The following is a 19,028-nucleotide window of genomic DNA, read 5'->3' as shown; positions in this document are numbered from 1 at the left end:
CCTCCAGAAGCCAGTTTAGCTGGCTAAGCCAAGCCTAGCACCAAAGCAGCTGGCTTTTTGCTCCTCTCTGAGGTGGAGCAGCTCAGACATTCATGGCTGATGTACCTTTCCAGGATGGCAAATGAACCCTCCAGGGTGTGGGATGTGCTCCAGTGGCTGGAGACATCCCTGTGCACGGTGTGTGTGGATGCTTTGAAGTGCGGGGCTTAACTTTTAAGCCCCGAGAGGCCATTTTCTCGCTGAACAGTGGCACCCTGGGGCACGAGAGGATGCCTGAGTCAGCGCTTTGCTCCCCAGGCAGGGGCCCGTGCACAGGGGTTGTCTCAGCTTGTTTTATAGAGCTGTTAAATAAACCTCTCTGCTGCCTAGCACCTTCTCATGAGGCATTTTCTGAGGTTAAGATGCATAGAAGGGGCCCTGGGGCGACTTTTCAGCCTCCTCCCATGCAATCCACCTGGCAGGGCTTGACTGTTCAACTGGGGACAGTCGTTGGCTTTTTGGGGGATGCTTGAACCCCATGGGTGGCAGCCAGGAGGGTGGGCTGTTCTCCATCTGCTCTGGAAGACGTAGGCTGGAGCAGATAAGGTTATTTGGCCAATTTATGGCATTAGCTGGGGAGGTGGAAAATCCCAAGTCTCGTGATGGGGCTGAGGGTTTATGGCTCCTGCAGACAGAAAAGTTCATCTGGCTGGAAATCCTGCCTTTTCCTTGAGGTCTCAAAGTCCTGCCGGGATGAGTGCAGTGGAGAGCTGGATAGCAAAGAGGGCAGAGCTGGGACAAACACCTGCATGTCACGTTGGGTGCGTAAAGGGCTTTACAGTGATGCCCTTGGCGTGTTGCTGGGATGGCCAGTCCCCTCTTTTTGGGCAGGAGGGGACTTTTCTGCCTTGGAGAGGCTGGAACTGACCGTGCAACACCCCTTTCTTCCCAAAAAGTAGAGGAAAAAAAGCAGAGTGGGTTTGAACCTGCTAACCAGGATGGGTAATTGGAGAGCGGGGGAAGCAGAGGGCTGGCGTGGCCTGTGGAGCACAGACATCCGATGCTCTTGGCAGGCAGGCAGTGAGGAGCATGTTAAATCGCTTTTTGCTTGGCCTGCCTGGCATTCCCAGGGCCGTGCTCTCTGTCTGGGGGGGTGGAAAGGGAAGGGCAGCCCGCCAGCATCCCAGTGAGGAGTGCTCTGGGGAGGGAGTGGGCTGGGGGTTTAGCCTCGGGTTCTGGCAGTGAGGAGTACGTGGGGATCCTGTGCAGAGCTGGTGCGTGTCTGCTTTGGTGGTAAGGGGGTGCAGAATCCCCAGGATGCCACCATCCTGCAGTGATTCACTGTCCCCCTGCCCCATCCGCCCTGCTCCCCTGCCGCCCATCCCTCCTTAACCTCCCAGCTCCCAGTCTATCGCCCACCGCTCACTGGGGGGGGGGGGGGGGGGGGGGATTAGCTGGGTCTGACCAAAATCCTCTGCTCCCCAGCCTGGATGCTCTTGAGCTCCCCTGCACACACAGTTTGCTTGGCCAAACGTCTCAATACCTCCTGGCAAGCTGGAGGCTCCCAGGGCTGGGATGTGGGATCCCCTCCTGCTCCTCCTTCCTTTGGCTGTGCTGATGCCACCATGCCCCTTCCAGCTGCCATTGCCAAACCCATGCCCCGAAAATCTCTGTGCCCCACCAGCTAGTGAATCGGGGCTGGGGGGGAGGGGAATGCATGTCGCCTCTTCTTCTCTCCCACCCTCCGGCCTGCTGCATTGCAGAACAAAACCTGCGTTTGTTTTTGCGGGAACCGTTCAGCTTGTACTCAGCAAAGTGTGAAAAAAAAAGAAAAAAAAAAGAAGGGGGGGGGGGGAAATGCAGCCCCTTTGATAAACTGTGATATGAACTCGGGTAAAATCCAAACAGCTGTGAGTGCTACAAGGGAAGCTTCTGTGTCAGGAGGCAGTGAGCCTGCGAAAATACAGTGCTCTGCCTGCCAGGATGCTCGCTGGCCGCCTGCCCTTCTGCTTTAATGAACTGTGTGCTCTCCATCCCCCACCTCGTGCCTTGCAGAAAGGAGGAACCGGAGAAAGCCTTTTATTTATTTTTTTTTTCCAGCCGTTTGCAAAGCAGTAAGCAGGGCTCCCTCCCACCCAAGCCCCCAGCCAGGCACAGGGTGATGGAGTGGGGCAGTGAGCATCCCCGGCTCTGCACCGAGGTCTGTGGGCTTCTTGCTCAGCTCTGGCTCTCTTTCCTCTGTGCCTCCCTTTAACCCCTGCACATTCCCCAGAATCTCTCCCCAGCTCTGCCTCCACCCAGCCGTGAGAAACCCCGCGCCTGCAGATGCGGAGTGATGCTTCAGTGGTGCGGTGGCACCCAGGCTCTGCTGCTGTGCATCTCCCACTGCCCCAGCCGTGCATGGTGAGCACCCTGCGGGCTCTTCTCAGGCTTTCATGCCAATTTGGGGTGAAAGCCAGCAACTCCTCTGTACCTCCAAAACCCCCTGGCTCTCAATCTGCCTGTTTTACATCATGCAATGGGCTCCGCAAGCCCAAGGGAGGATGTGTTTAATGAGGTTTTAATTCGCTGAGGTTATGGGGCGTCATGCTGGGCTCTCTGATACCCGATTTCCCCCAGGCTAGAGGTTGGATCTAGGGTTACAACACACTGGGAACCATCAACAGCATGATCTGCATGATGGAGGAGCCTGGTTGCTCTGCCTAAGGATTGTTCCTGCTGGGATAGCAGGAGCTGGGCCAGCCTGTGGCAGCCCACTCCTGGGGCTGGACCCCCCAGGGAAGGACGGGAGATGCCTCCACAGAGCCCTGGGGGCTGGAGGAGCCAGGGGAGCTCACTGTCCTACCCGCCAAAGCTGTGCCGGGACTGGCCATACTCGGAGCTGCCTGGAAGGTTTTGATGGATTTTCCTGTAGAAAAATGGGAACCACATGTGAGCGGCAGCACCGGAGTGGGCTGGGACTAATTCGGGTCAGCAAGAGGGTGGAGGGGAGGAAGGGGAAGTGTGTGCAGGGGAGGAAAAGCCTCCCAAAAATGGCCAAGTTCCTTCAAAGGGCAGGTCCCCATGGAGGCGGGGGTGTGTGTGTGTGTGGGGGGGTGGTGGGTATTTGCTCCCTCCCGGCACTTTCCCTGGGATCCCAGCAGGAGCCCTCCGGAAAAGGGGCTGGGAAAGGGGGGAGCAGGGAAAAGGTGGGCAGGGCAGTGGGGACAGGAGCCCACAGCTCCCCTGCTTGCTAATCATCATGTTTCCTGGAGCAGGGCTTCAGCACAAGCTGCTTTCAAGGTGTCTCCCAAATTTTCCTTGCCCAGCCGATGGGGTGGGGACCCTCATTGCAGGGTGTGTGGGGGGTGGTTTTCACTGTTAGCTGCTAAATTAACCCGTCTGATCCCATCGGTCAGGGCTTGGGGGTTCTGGCAGCGTTCCCTTCTTTTGCTCTGCAAATGTGACATCTTGGTTTATTCATCTTCATGGAGGGAAGAGCGGGACAGGGAGTCTGGAAGAGGCTGAATAATGGCATTTTCCACCCATGTTTCTTACAGGGGATCTTGCTCAGGATTATCCCCAAGACACAAGGCACACTTGGTTAAAAACCTCAAGGCAGGGCTGAGTGTTTTGCCTCCTGCTGCTCTCATCAAGGGCCTTTTTCTATTCCTGGCTGCTTTCGAGCATCTCACAGCCCATCGCTCTCCGCCGGCAATGGGCGTGCAGCCCTCCCTCCTCACGCGCCGCCCACCGATTGCAGGCACAAGCTGGCAGGCGGGCGAAGATGCTCCGGCACTTCCCACAATCTCACTTTGCCACAGATTTTCATCAAAGGCAGATGCTCAAGGCTGGATGCTGCCCTGGGAAGGGCTCACCGCAGCTGCAGGCTTCTTAGCTACTGTGGGTCCAGCTGGGCGATCTGCTCGCAGGATGGGATGTCCTGGGATAAGATGTCATCATTGTCATCAACTCCTCGTTGAAAGTGTGGAGCTGTACAAAGCCACCCTGGTTGGAGCTCCTTCCCTTCAGTGCCTGAGCTGCTGTCAGTGCTGTCAGGGCAGGGAACATCCAGCCTCTCTCACACGTCTGTGAGCCTTGGAGGGTTAGGGGGAGCAAGGCTCCTCAGGCTGCATCCCACCTTGGATCCCTCCAGGGATCCTGGCTCCGAAGGCAGGGTGGGCAGTGGGATCCACCCTGCGATGCTGAAAAGCAGCGAGATGCAGCAGGCACGGAGGCAAACCCCACAGTAAGGCAAAATAACATCTGAGGCATCTAAACCACAACATAAACCGAGGTGGTTTTTTAGCTGACACACTTGAGTGAGGAGTGTGGCCGGGCTCACTGGGTTACCCACAGGCACCTCCGTCCCTGAGCTCTAGGATGTGCTTGAGTGTCCCCAGTCCTCCTGCTCCTTCTGTCTGTTCTCCCCAAAGCTGCACAAGGATTATCACTGCCTCTAGTGTGTCTGTGCTTGGATTTGAGCTGATCAAGCAAAATACAGCCAGTTTGCTCAAGCAAAGCGACGGAAAAGTCACGGCGGGTCCAACTTGAGATGCTGGCAGAAGAGATGAGGCAGCTTCACCTCCCACCCCGGGGCAGGCATGTCCCTGAGCCAGTGGGTCCCCACCTGCTGCCACCCTTAGGATGCTGCCACCTCCTTCCAGTCCCTTTTTTCATTCCTTCTGGAAAGCTTCACCCTCAAACACGCAGTGTCTTCTTGGTGTACTCCACCTCCAGCCAGTCCCTCTGCTTTCAGACATCTAGGGATGCCCAGCAGGACCATCTTCCTGCAAATTTGCCATCCCTTCGGGGGAAATGCAAAGGTTCATCCACCTCTAGGACAGCAACATGCTCCTCAGCCATGCCTTTAGGAGCAAAAGCACTTTTATTTCTTCGTCTTAAAGCAAAGTGATGGGGAGGGATGGGGAAGGGCGAGCACAGGGACTGTGGCTCCCATCTCTCCTCAAGCTGTGCACGCCCTGAACTGGATCAGCCTCTCCCAGCTCCTGTTGCCACAGCTTTGCGCCTGTTCCTTTAACCTATTTTATTTGCAGTGAAGAGAAATTATAGGGGGAGAAATAAGGCGCTTGTCAGTTTTCTTAAAAATTAGGCCACAGCTGTCAGCCTGAAAGGGAAGTGTACGTCTGAAAGGAAGGATCTGCTGCTGCTTTACACATCTCCCCACCTCCCCAGCCAGCCCCTGCCCTGCCTCCTTCAAAACAGAGGATGCTTGCCTGAAAACATCACTGCCTGCTGTAAGTCCCCCTCTGCGGTCAGGCTGAACATGAGTCCTTCCCCGCAGCTGGGGAGGGGGGCTGGAGCCAGGGTTTCAGCCCTGCCAGGCACATGCTGGAATGCTGCTGCCTGTGCCTCCTGCCTGGCGCTGGAAGCCCCAAGAGCCCAGGGAAGAGACTTGCATTTGCTGTCTGTTTTGCCATTGAGTCATTGGCGGTTTAAAAGTTGGGGAAGAAATGCCACGGGGGGTTATTTTTTGCTTTCCTGGAGCATTCAGAAGGGGAGAGCTGTCTGTTTTTCAGGTGAGCTTCCTGTAGATGCTCCGATGTTCCTACAGTATCTTGTAAGCTTTGCAGGTCATCAGTGACTGCATGCTTGCAGGCAGGATAGCTTTGTCTGTGGGTCACCATAAGGTTTCCTTGAGGAAACTTCTGGGACACACTAACTTGGGCAGCTGGAGGCTGGTGCGGTCTGTGTGTGTCTAGTGGGCTTCACCTTGGAGGAGCTGTCACATTCATCTGTGTTACATCTAAGAGTTGGGTAATATCTTGGGCTGAGTGGACCATTAAGTTTCCAAATTTAGTTATCTTTTAGCTTCTGGGCCATCCCAAAGGATATTAGGGGTTGATCATCTTCTGTGCTGAAGGCGATCAGAGGAAGAAACTGAAGAAATTGTTTGAAGACACTTCATCTGAAGGAACTCTTCCTTCTCCTTGCTACAGTCCTGTTACCCACAGCTCCATACCGAACAGGCGGAGGAATTTCGCTGGTGATGTGAGTCCCCAGAGGTGCTGGATACCTGCTTTATGAATGGAAGGTGAGCCCTTCGAAGGGCGCTCTTCTCCAAGCAGCCAATGTCCAAGGTAGGAACCAGGCTGGGTTCATCACGAGTCAAGGTGGACATGCCCAGCTTTGGGCTGGGCTCCTGCTTTGGTAGGCAGGTGGGCAGGGGCAAAGCCATCCTGCCCGCTGGGACAGGGACCCCCCGCTGGTCTGGTGTCCAAGGGGAGCACCACGAGGAACAGAAGCCAAGGGCTGAAGCTCTCTGTGGGACGGAGATGCTGTTTCAGCAGCTGAAGTTGATCTCAAATACTACTGTATGTTTGTGTTGTGCTTCTCAGGGATCCCCCTTGGGTGCTCGGGGGGGTCCCTGGGGACCCCTGGGGAGCACCTTATGGCTGAGATGGCCCCAGCCCAGCACTGAGCTGGCACTGCAGCTCCTTCAGCCGTTGTCACACTGACGGTTTCTGCCGAGCAGCCGCTCCGTAGGAGGGTTTTCTTGTTTGCAGTGAAACACTCTGCACCTTTCCCTTTTCAAGCAAAGGCATCGCAGGGCTTACCTCCTGCTTCCCGAGATCCACACATCTCCTCCCAGGATCTGTGGTCCATGGCTGTCACCGAGTTTCCCAGGGGAACTTGATAACCATTACAAGAAACCGGGGCCGGTGAGGTTGAAAAGAAAGTTCAGGCTTTGTGGCACGTTAAACTAGGCCTCCCCTAAGCGTTCTCACCCTTCCCGCTGATGGGCTCCCTTTCCTGACTGACCTGACATCTCAAAGAGCAAGATCTGAGCATTGGGCCGTCAAGAAAAGTCCAAAAGCCACATGAAGGAGGAGGCGTGGGTCGTGCTTTTGCTCACGTCCTCCTGGCTGGAGCAGGCTCCTTGCTCACCTGGGACGAGCTGTGCTGGCTCCTGAGCCGCCCTTCCCAAGGACACGTCCGTGCTCTCCAGGGCTTTCCTTGGCCAGGTGGCACTTTACAGCTTCCCACGCCACATATCTCCCTCCAGCCCATCCCCAGGAGACATCCCCAGGTCCCCTCTGTCTCTTGACGAGGACCTGAGTCCGACAGGGAGATGTGCCAGCAGAAGCTTCACGGAGATGGAAATGGGTGGCTGGGAGAGAGGAGGTGGAGCAGGCAGAGGGTCCCTCTCCTCCCCACACCTGCCTCCTGCAGAAGGAGCCCCTAAACTTCCCAAACCCTTCGCAATCCCTTACATTAAACGCTATGGATTTTGAAAGCAGGAGCTGCCAGGGTTGCCATGGTTTCCCTTGCCCAGAGGAGCAGCTCCAGAGCCTGGATTCGGCAAAGACAGGGAGAAAAATGGAGCACTGGGATTTTCTTCACTGCTGTGGTGGGGAAGGACAGAGGAATGGCATCCTTTTGCCTTCCCTGCGCTCTTCTTCTCCCCATCCTAATTTTATCTGTGCTTCCTCTGCACATTCCTAAAGGATCCCAGCTGCTGGGCTGGGGATGCTGCTTTTCCTGGCAGGAGGATTTGAGGGGGACAGGGACGGGCATCGCAGAGGCTGCAGGCGCCCTGGGCAGGCAGGTCGAGCCAAGGCATCTCCTGGGGAGCCTGGAGCAGGGAGGAAGGGTGGTGGAAAGCCTTGGGAGGAGAGGGGAAGGGAGCAGGGGAAGAGGAGAGTGGGGAGGAAGGTCAGAGGAGCTCGCAGCCAGGGTAGAGGTTGCAAGCCCCATAAACCAAAAGGGGGGCAGAGCTGCAGAGCACCTTGGAGCATCGCTACCCCCAGCCTTAGCCAGCTCCTTCCCTGGCTCCAGCCCCACTGCAGTTGCTGGAAGTGGGACAAGATAGCACCCTCTCTCCCTGCTGGGGTGTTGTGTCTGCCCAGAGCTAATAAAGCAAATCAATGGTGCTTAATGAAGAAGCACCTGCTTAATTGAACACAGCAGGATGGTGCTCAGCATGGGTGGGTGATGGGATGGGGCCAGCAGCGCTCCCCACCAGGGCTCCCTGCCGGTCCCAGCAGAGGAGACGGTGTCTCCATCCACAGTGGGGCTAGATTTCATTATTTTTTTTTAGATTGTATGGAAAACTAGATTTTCACCCCCTTCGAGCAAGCATCGGGCTGCCCTAGCCCTCCGCCATCCTGTTCCTGCGTGGTGGCTCAGGGCAGGGAACAGGACCAAAGCAGTTAAAGGGGCGAGCAGGCAGGATGGAAGCTCCAGCAGCTCCCTGAAATTATGATGTTTAGATTAGCTGGGTTTCCAGGCATCGAGCTGTCAAAGCAAGAGGGCTGGGAGGGATGCCGGGGCTTGCCCTTAATTGGAGATGTGGCTCTGAAGCCATCGCGCTGACGTCCCCCGGGCTCCAGCACGCTGCCCCGCAGCAGCTCCCTGCCCCGGGGCTTGGTGGCCGCCGCATCGGAGGGGCCGTGGTGCTTAATGGGGTGCAGCTCGGGGATGCAGGGGGACCCTGGGGTGGCACGGCGATGCAAAGCTTGTGGTGAGCTCCGTGGCTCTTCCCTTGGGCAGCATCATCTTGCCAAGGGGTCCTTTGGGCTAGGGGGATGGCAGGGTCCTGACCCTGTGGTGGGGTTGGGGGTGACCTACTGGGTCCCTCAGGAGCCTCGCTGTGGCTCGGCACCATCCAGGGTGATGGGCAGGGGCTGTGCCCCATCACCACGCTGCCAGCAGGCCTACCTCCCGCCTGCCTGCAGCTGCGTTCCTTGGCTCCATCAGAAAGGCTCGAATAACCCTTTTAATTTAAGGAGTTAAATTTTAATGGCCTAAATACCACACTTCATTATCGCGCCATGTGCCTGCGCCGATGCTGCTTAACATCTCGGCAGTGTGGTGTGGTGATGCTCTGCGGCTGCTGCCTCCCCAGGGACGCTTCTTCCCCTCCTCTCCCACACGTGGAGGTCTCGGGGACTCGCAGGGTCCCCATGGACAAGGGGCAGGGGGCAGGGACACACATGTTGCCCGTGGGGATGCAAGGAGAGCCCTGGGGAGAGGCATCTCGCTGGGATGATGCCTCGGGGGGATTAGCCAGCTCCTTCCATCGTTGCATCAAAACACGGGCAGGTGGATGGATGGGTGAGCCGCAACCAGCCCCGTCAGTAAAGTTTTCAGTCTTACAGCTGGGGTGTATATATTTATATTTATAGGGTGTATATACTTGGGGGATATATATATTTAAGGGGGGTGTATATATATACACACACACATTTTTATGGGATGTATGTATCTGGGAGATATAGATACATATATATTTATGGGGTATATATGTCTGGGGTGTACATATAAGGGGTATGGCTCCTGCTTGCTGTCCCCTCCGCCCGTGCCCTTCTGCAGCCGCCCCTTTGGCATCTTGGCTGCTGCCTGGTTGGTTTGAAGCCACCTGTCCCCTGTACGGCCGCATCCCCTGCCTCCTCCCAGCCAGCCTCACATTCCCCTCGTGCCATCGAAGCTTCCCAGGGGATCAGCGCCGGGGGACCCCTCCCATCCCACTGGCAGCCACCCGGCGCTGGCAGTTGGGTTCAGCTGCTGGCTGCTGTCACGGAGGCCAGCAGCTGTGTGGCCGGCCAGTTGTCCCCTCCTTTGGGGACCGCTTTTGGGATGTGCTGACCAAGGGGCTTTGTGGGGGACAGTTTGGGGTCTCTACCTGCGTCAGGGGAGGCCGCTGAGCACTGACAAACTCATTCTGCTGGTGGCTCCCGGAGAGCCTGGGGCAGCTGGCGGGGATAGTGCACGGAGGGGCAGCATCCCGGCGGGGTGACATGGCTTCAGAGCAGGGGGGGACGGATTCTGCATGGCTGCTCCTTTAACACCCCGATGGTTTCCATTTTCCCAGTGCCACCAAAAGGAGGGGGAACAAACCCAGCCCTTTCCCACTAATCAAAATCAGGCCTGAAATTAGAAAGCGGCTCGTGTTCAGGCCCCTGCTTGCTGGGAGTGCGGCGTTCACCAGCCAAATGTCAGAGCTCCTATTTTTGGAAAGCAAGAGCCCTCCTTTTCCATGGAGGAGCTGTGGATGGGGGGACCTGACCGGTGTTCTCGCCGTGGACAGAGGAGGGCAGCTTTGGAGGTCACTGAATTGCCCTCGATGCTCGCTGGTACCATTTTTGGTTTGGCTGAGCTTGTTTGAGCTCTTTTCGTAGCCTTTCTGCCTGGAAGGTGTAAAACGCCGGCTCCCTGCCAGCCAGGAGCAGAAGAGCCAGTCTCCAGCTGTACTGGCACACCGGGTGCTTTGCAACTGAGGGTAGAACTATCCTGGTGTCCATCCCTGGGGGACCTGTCCCCTCTTTGGGCACAGTAAATCACCCCGCTTCACGGTCCGAGCATCCAGCACGGCTGCTGGAGGAAGCTGGGTGCGGATGGGACATCCAGTTACCCCATCTTACTGGAGGAGGGTAGGATGGAGCCAGCTCACTCCTGGGCTGGGCTTGGACCTGCCCAGGCTGGGCTTGCTCTGCCGCAGCTGGTGATGACCGGATCCTGCCTGCAATGCTGAGCTATTGATTTGCTTTTGGCTCCATCAGGCTGGACTAAAAGCCTCTGCCATCCCCTTCCCTCCCTCGATGCTTCACTTTCCCATCGCTCTCCCTCCTCCAGCCAGCCCGCGTCCAAGCGGCGAGAAATCGGGGAAGCATTTTCATCCCCATGAATGCAGCCGGTTACGTAAGAATAATTGGGATAAATGAGCTTATTTATCACGGCCCGTTCCATTTTAGCGGGGTCCAGGGCGATCGTCGGGTTGGGTTACGTAAAAGCCCGCACAGAGCATCTCATTGTCCAGCAGCAGCCACGCGGGATGTGGGAGCTGCCGATGGAGGGGAGCCGGGGCTGGGCCAGGAGAGGATGGGTTGCTTGGCAGGATGAGGAGGTGGGGGGAAGGTGGGAGGTTTCTTCCTCCACATGTTGAGGAGGGAAAATCCGTTTCTTCATTCCCTGTGCATCCCCTGCATCCCTAAAACACCAGGCTTTAGGGTATGGGTTTTGGTGTCTAACTGTAGACAAGTAGTCTTCCACCGGTCCTTCCCTGCAGGGACATGGGCTGGGAACTCGTCTCCTTCCTCCTCCTCACTCCAGGAGGTGAAAACATGACCTCGGGGCAGGTGGGGGAGTTCAAGTGTGCCTCCTGCCTCCCAGCCAAACTGAGCAGCTAGCAAATGCCTCCCACCCAGCCACCAAAGCAGGTGCTCTTTGTTTTGCCCCCCAAACCCTCCTGAGATGACTCCAGGTGGGGATTTCATTGCCAACTGAGATTATCTGGTGGGGAACAGTGCTTGGTAGGAGTTGGGGGAAAGCAGAGGAGCTGCCAGCATCTGCCCCAGTACTGAGGTTCCCCGGCAGCCTGTAGGGGAGATGTGGGGATGCAGGGAGCATCCCAGTTTCAGGAGGAGCTGGGGAGCTAGGTGAGTTCCCCTGGGTCTCTCCAGTGTGGGCACCGTAGAGCTGAGCCGGCATGGGGCAGCAGTTTCAGGTGTCCTCAGACAAACTGCCCAAGAAGGCAGGAGCCTGGAGAAAAACAGGAAATCCCTAAATCCAAACAAATGAGGAAGTATAAAAAAAAAAAAAAAAAAAATCTGGGTTTTGGTTTCTGGTCTAAAATGTTGAAAACCTTGAGAATGCCTCAGGACATTCCTGCCGTGACCTGCCAGGCTCGGGCAGGCAGATCGGCATGGACCACGGCGCCGGCTGTGCCATGTTTTGGGGAGAGTGGTGCTGGCAGGGTGTCCGGCAGAGCAGAGGCATCTTCCAGCTTCACCAGCTGGAGCTCTGGAGCCCCTCGGCACCGGATCTCATGGGAGTTGGAGCGTGGAGGAGTTCAAAGAACAACGGGGTGTGTTACTGGAAGAAAGGGGAGCTGCAGACGGAAAGGCGGCCTCTGGCTCCAGGGCTGCCGGGTCGCACAGTGCCGGGAGGGATTGCTTTGTCCCAGTGGCCATGCTCACTCTGTGCCAGTTCCCTGGTGTTGGGGTGATACTGGTCTGACTGGGCCATCGTATGCTGTCTGTAACCATGCTGCTGCAAGCTCCCTGCAGTTGTCAGGGTGGAAAGCAATGCCGAAACCTCTCAAGGGAAGTCACTGGGAGGCTTGAGGTGGCAACAAGCTGTGGTGGTGCATGCCATCGAGGTCCCAGAGCAGCACGACTGGGAATGTGAATTAGCCCAACTATTTTTTTGGCCTTACCCTGGTGCAAATAGCTGCACCCTCCAAATGCAGAGTCCCACAACATCTCCCTTCTGCTGCCACTGTACTTGCCCAACCTCTGGTGCACCCGTATCTCTCATCCTCGGTCCCCTCTGGAGGAAGGAGGTGATGTGCTGGCTTGGGTCAGGGTCTCAGATGCACTCATTAACCATCCATCCCCCCTGGTTTCTTTCCTCTGTGATACACAGGCAGCTTTGTCTACTTCTGAACGCAGAAAACATCTTCCACTCCATGGCAGACATACTGCTTCGGGAAGAGGACCTCAAGTTTGCCTCTACCATGGTCCACACCCTGAACACCATCCTGCTGACGTCCTCTGAGCTATTCCAGCTGAGGAACCAACTGAAGGACCTGAAGACCCCGGTACGGGCAGCAGGAGCAGGCTCAGCTCTTGAGGGGCACATAATGGGGGTGGCAGGGACCTGGCAGCCACGTGGGGATGTGTCTTGCTTGCTTCCCACCTGGCAGGTCCCAGGGCTGGAGCTTGGGTGCCCAGGGTGGCCCCTTTGTTCCTCCACTCTTCAGGAGTTGAGGGGTCTTGGAGGACGTGCCCAACTCTTGCTCTTCTCCCCCAGCATGGGAACAGGTTCCCCAAGCCCTCGAGCAGCTGCCACCTCTCTCCCTCCACCCTGACATGGGGCAGGAGCAGAGCCCACCGGTTCCTCAGCTGTCCCTGCCAGAAACGCACCCGCAGGGTTTGCCGAGCAGCTGCCACCAGCATCAGCGACGTCCAAGCAAGGCAGGGAGAGGGAGGAAGACTTCTCCTCCTCAGGCTGAAGGCCAGCAATGCAGTGGTGTCCCCTTGGGTGGGACAGCCACCATCCTCCGGTCCTTCATCCTGCAGCACCCCTGAGGGCCACCCCATCACACTGCCACCCTAAAAACCACCTGGTCTCCATCTCCTGAGACTGGTGGGCTCATGCCAGTGCCAGGTGGTCTTGGTGGGTCCAGAAATGTCCCTTCGTGTCACAGTGGCACTTGCCAGCCCAGTGGGTTGGTGTTGGGGACCTGGGGCTCTCCGTGCCACATCCTTGCTCCCACTGGTGACCCGACGCCAATGGCTCCCTCTTTCCCCAGGAAAGCCGTAACCTCTTCTGCTGCCTGTACCGGTCCTGGTGTCACAACCCCGTGACAACCGTGTCCCTCTGCTTCCTTACCCAGAACTACAAGCATGCCTACGACCTCATCCAGAAATTGTATCCTTTGGGGGTTTTCTGCGAGGCTGGTGGCCAGGCTGGCCCTTGGTCCCTCTGTGGCCACCAAGGTCACCCTGCGGGCCAGCCCAGCCTCCTGCCTGCAGCCCATCATTACCGGGGCGGCGTCCCCGCGATGCGAGGGCAGGGCAGCCTGTGCTGGGTGTGCGCCAGCTCCCTTCCGCTTGCGTCGACCTCTTTTTTGTGGTGTAAAAAAAGGAAAGCGTGCACTGGCTGAGCCTTGACCTTCCTGTGCCTGGGAGGGGAGGCTCCTCAGCATCCTCTTCCTCCCAGGAAGACTAAGGCTTTGGCCTCCTGGCCTGATGAGGAGCAGGCAGCGCCCAGCGCAGCACGCTTCCCGGTGAGCTCACCATCTGCCTGCAGCAGAATGATTGTTTTCATATGCCAGCAAACCCCAGCCCTCCCTGAGCAGCTTTCCATACGACAAGGCTTAATAACGCGCTCAGGTTCCCTTCTCGGCACGCACCAGCGTTTCTTCTGGGGGACGGGAGCGCTCAGCATCGCCTCCGTGCTGCCCCAGTGTCCTGCCTTGCATCACCAACCAGGCTGGGCAAGCTGCCGGCTGGTGGGGCAGCCTGCCCCTTCCCCCACCCCTGCCTGCTTGTCCTGTTTCCTTCCACCCTCCCTTGGCCACCCTGCAGACCTTTCAGCCCTGCCCACAGACGAGCCCTGCCCGTTCCCTGCCTGCTCACTTCCCGCGGGAGCCGTGGGTGCAGGGAGAGTTTGGCAGAGCTGCGGTCCATGCCGGCCATCACCCAGGCGAGCCATCTGCTGCTGCCGGGCCACCCTTTTCCAAGGTGACATCCTTAACGGCTGCATCCAGTGGAGATCTGGAGGTCACAGTGGATTTCCTCACTGAGGTGGACAAGCTGGTGCAGCTCATTGAGTGCCCCATATTCACATGTAAGGAGGAAAACCTGTGTGGGGAAGGGGCAGCACGCGGTGCTCCCCCACCCCAGGCACATCCCCCTCCCTGCTCCTCCATCGCAAGCAGCAGTCGCCACATGAATAAATAGAGCAGAAGTTATGAGACTTCTTGCCGGGAGGTTCGCCCAGCACTGGAGCTGCCCACGGGGAACGGGCGCGCTGGCAGCACGGGGTGGGCAGCTTGACCCCCAGATACAGGTTACAGGAGCGAGTGGTGCTGGCACCAAAAGGATGGGGGGAGCCTGGACCACGCTGAGCATCTCCAGGGGGGTAGGGTGTCAGATGAGGGAAGCCATGTGTGCCACCCTTGGACACACAGGGTGGCATTGTGGATGCTGCTGGGGCGTTTAACAAGAAAAAAGGTGGGGGTTTTTCTGGAAATTGAAAATGAAGCCCTGGAAACCCAGAGCTGCTTCTCCAAATCTGCTCCCCCCAGCCCCAGCAGTGTGAGTCCCCCTTATGAGATAACACAGGCAGTGCGTGGCTGGGGGCTCAGGGACTTGGTGCTGGGAGCAGGGGGATGTGGCAGGGTGTCCTGTGGCTGTGGGGGATTTCTTGTGATGGCATTCAGCTGGCCCTGGACTCCTTCTCCCTGGAGGTGGAGCTGGGCATTGAGGGTGCTGGGAAATGTCCTGGAAAGGACTCTGGGGGGGACCTCTATAGGTCCAGGGCTGGAGAATATCTGGGGGAAGAGGGTTAGAGCAGCTGGGCTATAGAGATGTGGCTGAGCCTCAGTCATGCTCCCTCCCGTGGTACCCTGTGCCTCATCCTGAGGGTGACTTTCCCACTGTGTGAGGCACCATTGTGTCTGTGGCAGTTTTCCACAGCCCCCAAATTATTCCCTGAGGGTTCCCCACCCTCCCCATCTTAATCGCCAAGTCTCGGGGTAAAGGACAGATGTGTCCCCCACGGAGCAGCATCCCTGGGCATGGCTCCCTTCACTGGGAGACACCAGAGGTGCTAGTGGCAACCAGGGGCTGAGATGCTGGAGCAGGGACCTCTCACCCGATCCCCTGGGCTGCCCCAGGTGTGACCTCAGTTGGCTGTAGGGCTCCAGAAGACCTTTTCACCCACGAGCACCACGAGGGATGGAGCAGGAAGGTGGTTTCCCCTCTGGTGAGCAACACTGAGGCCCAACACATGTAACCGTCAGGGCTGGCCAGAGAGGATCCCTTCTGCTCTGGGGAGCCCCTGGGCAGGTGTTACCCAGCCCTCCTGACGTGTGCTGCTCCGGGGGAGTATTTCTGCTAATTCTGCAGAAGCTGAGGAGCAAACTCATGTTGCACATGTGTCCTCAGGCAGATGGTGTGGACGGTTTCAGGGATGAGTGGTAGCAGGGCTGGGAGACTGGGGAGCCGCTGCCTCCTTCCCCAGCTGGGGTCTGTGGCGAGGAGAGGGGCTTCTGGCCTGTGTGGGACACAAAGATGGATGAGTTAATGGACAGGGAGAGGCTGCTGGTGCCATGCAGCTGCCCCTTGGGTCGGCTGACAGAGGCTTACAGCCTCCCTAGGACCTTCAGAGGGGTTGGGAAGAACCTGCTGCTGGGGCTGGAGGTGAAGTGCATTTTACCTGCCTCCCCATCCTCTTCCTCTCCTCTTGCAGATCTCCGCCTGCAGCTGCTGGATGTGAAGAACAACCCCTACCTGATCAAGGCTCTCTATGGCCTGCTGATGCTGCTGCCCCAGAGCAGCGCCTTCCAGCTCCTCTCCCACCGCCTGCAGTGCGTGCCCAACCCTGAGCTCATGCAGACCACGTAAGTGCTGCAGGGACGGACCCTCAGCATGGGGACAGGGGCCAGGCCAGCCGTCCCCGCTGCAGCTGAGCATCCCCACGATCCCGGACTCAGCCCCGTCGCCCCTCGGCTCCTCTGCGGCCGTGGCTGCTCCTTGCCCCGTGGCCGGGAGCCTGGCTGGGGGGGTTTGTGTCTATATTTGGTAACCCTGGGAGGGCTGTGCCTCATCCACAGGCATTTGGCATCCGGGATGGAAAATTTCACTTGTGGGGTCGCTATGGAAACGAGCAGAGCTGGGAAGGAGGTTTATGGAGAGAGACTCCCAACAGCCCGGGGGTGCTCCCAAAGCATCCCCCCACCAGCCCGGACAGCTATGACAGCACCCAAAAGGACCCTGTCACCCGTGCACGCCTGGGGCTGGCTGCTCCATCCCCACCCCTGACCTTCGGGGAGCAGCGATGTGCGGCATCTCCCTGGGGACCAGCCTAAATCCTAGTGCCCCCTGCCCAGGGGTGCTGCCTGCCCGGCTCGTTAGATGCCAGTGGTGGGATTTGCTGTCCAGCCCTCGGCTAATGAGCAGGGGGGAATTGATGATAAAGCCGGGTCTGCCTTTGCAAAGCCCTGGGAACAAAAAGAAGAGCTCCCAAGATGGGCAGGTTTCTGAATTAACCCCTCACCACCACCACTCCTTGGCTTTTAACCGCTCCCCTGGCTGGCTTTTATCCCTCCTGGCCTCTGGCACTGAGCTCGTACCCACTACCCGGCACTGATGTTAATTGGGGGGGGCAGAGAGGGGGCTACATGTGCTTCTCTCCACCCCTTTTTCCCCTCCTCTAGCCCCGGCAGCGGGGTTTTTTCGAGCAACCAGAGCTGTCAGACGGCCTGAGCATCTGATTAACTCTGACCTACATTCCTTCAAACACCGAAGCCGGCTTTCATAACAAGCCAGCCCCAGCTGCCCCCTCCCCAGCGGGACACTGGGGCCTCAAGAGCCGCCTGCCATCCTCCCATGGGCTCCCCCGTGTCCCCCAGTGGGCATCCCGTGGCTGGTTGTCCCCCTCCCTTGCATGGGGAGAGCTCACGGGAGCTCCCTGAGCTGTCCCCACTGCCACCAGCCCTCTGTGCCACTGCACAAGGTTATTTTTTGCTTGCTCATAAAACCAGGCAGGGAATCTGAGGCACATGCTGGCATTCTTTCTGCCCAGTCCCACTGCTTTTGGCTGGAGTGGGTTGGGACAGAGGAGGAACATCCGTGCCAGAGGGGTTAAACCTCCCCTGTGGGGCCAAGGTGCTGAGGCAGATGTCCCTTGCCCCTCTGTCCTGTCCCAGGACCCCTTGGGCTCCATCTCATGCCTCTGGGGGAGGGAAACGGGTCTTTGGGGGTGTTTCATGGGGCGCCAGCATCACTAGGATGTCCTGGGCTCAGCTTCTTCAGGACAAGCCCTTGGTGCTGCTTGCGATGGATGCTCGGGGTACGGGCTTCTCCTGCCCCCTCCTGCCCTCACTGTCTGCTCCCCCCCTGCAGGGACAGCACCAAACCAAGCACCAGCTTCAAGAGGGCGTCAGCCTCCAACATCGACTACACGGAACTGCTGCAACACTTTGAGAAGGTCCAAAACAAGCACCTGGAAGCGCGACACCAACGAGCTGGGCGGGCAGAGCAGCTGGACCGGCGGGTGGTCCTCTGAGCATCCCTGCAGCAGCCGCGGGTGTGCACGGTTGCTGGGGCAGGGACCAGGGGACACGGACCAGGGGACAGGGACACCGGTTGCTGGCCGCCGGAGGATCTGGTGGGTTTAATGGCAGAGGGAGATGGGCAAGCGCTCGGTGCAGGGCTGGCTTTCCTCCCCGTTGTGCATGTGGATGGTGGGGGAACCTCAGGCTGTGCCTGGCTTCTCGCACAATCGATGCAGGAATGTGGGGAAGGGTTGCAGGAGGAGAGGGCCAGGAGAAAGCACCTCGTCTTCTCTTGCAATAGGGTGAGGAAACTCCCCTTTGCTTTGCTAATGCCTTCCCCGTGACTGTCAGCTGAGCGCCCAGCCTCCTGCCAGCAGGACCGGAGGGGAAGGGAAGACGGGAGCAACCCCTGGCCTCCCGCCCTGGAAAACAAGCACGCGGGGCCGCTGGCCGCCTCTCGCCACCCTGACTTCCACCCTCCGGCTCCGAGGCCATGCTGAAGGCTGCCAGCAGCATCTCACCTGGGGACTTGCGCTCCTGTGCATAGCACTTGGCCCCCTCCCTGCACCCACGCACCCTCCCCCGGTGGCACAGCCAGCACCGGGGGGCACGGAGGGTGGCAAAGACCCCCATCGCACGCAGCCCCAGGCTCAGCTCTTTGTTCCTACGTTGAGCTCCCCATGACAAAATAAACGAGTAATGCAGAGCAGCCCATTCCTGGTACCTGGGCTCCCCATCATGGATCTGGTCCCAAGGGGAGCCAAAAACCCAGCCAGGGCAGGGGATGGCATGGAGCATCTTGCTCAACCCCAAGCCCTGGGCTGGCCCAGCCCTGCCACGTTGGCTCGCCTGATCCTCTTCCCGGCAGGAAAAAAAAACCACCGCCGAAATTCTTCCAGGCCACGGTCACAAAACCGCAGCACGGTGACAGGCATTTTCCTGGCCCCGAGCAGCCACCAGCGCTGCCTTCGCCCTGTCCCGTGGCGCCGAGAGCCCGTCACCGCCGGCGCGTGCCGGGCTGCCATGGCTCGGGGGGTTGCCATTGCGTCCCTGGCCCTCACCTGATCCCAGGGAAAGGGGGGTTGGAGGAATTCGTGGAGTTTTTATGGCTTCTGGCCTGTTTACAGCAGAGCCAGGCTCTGGCAGCGGGTTCCCTGAACAGCCCCGCACCAGCGCTGCTTTGGCCGGGATAAAGACATTCCTGTCATTCCCGGGAAAGGGCTTTCCAAACCCTGTCACGGCAGGTTAATTTTAACAGCCAACCCTTCAGGATGGGCAAGCGGTGGCTTCCCAAGGCGGCCAACCGCTCGGGGTGCCGGAG

General features: G+C 58.4%; 1 protein-coding gene across 1 annotated transcript in view; it reads left to right on the top strand.

Annotated features, from left to right (window-relative positions):
• Nucleotides 1-18,416, top strand: part of VAC14 (VAC14 component of PIKFYVE complex) — a 64,521-nt gene extending 46,105 nt beyond the window's left edge. Inside the window, exons 15-19 of the mRNA XM_037409196.1 lie at nt 12,346-12,520; nt 13,235-13,353; nt 14,195-14,274; nt 15,901-16,051; nt 17,556-18,416. Coding sequence (XP_037265093.1) covers nt 12,346-12,520; nt 13,235-13,353; nt 14,195-14,274; nt 15,901-16,051; nt 17,556-17,718 — 688 coding nt within the window. The 3' untranslated portion in view covers nt 17,719-18,416. The remainder of the gene's footprint in view (nt 1-12,345; nt 12,521-13,234; nt 13,354-14,194; nt 14,275-15,900; nt 16,052-17,555) is intronic.
• The last annotated feature ends 612 nt before the right edge of the window (nt 18,417-19,028 follow it).

This window comes from Falco rusticolus, chromosome 15 (assembly GCF_015220075.1).
Source record: "Falco rusticolus isolate bFalRus1 chromosome 15, bFalRus1.pri, whole genome shotgun sequence".
NCBI classification, from domain to species: domain Eukaryota; kingdom Metazoa; phylum Chordata; class Aves; order Falconiformes; family Falconidae; genus Falco; species Falco rusticolus.
Note: the sequence above shows the minus strand (reverse complement) of the source record. Positions and strands in the feature narration are given on the sequence as shown.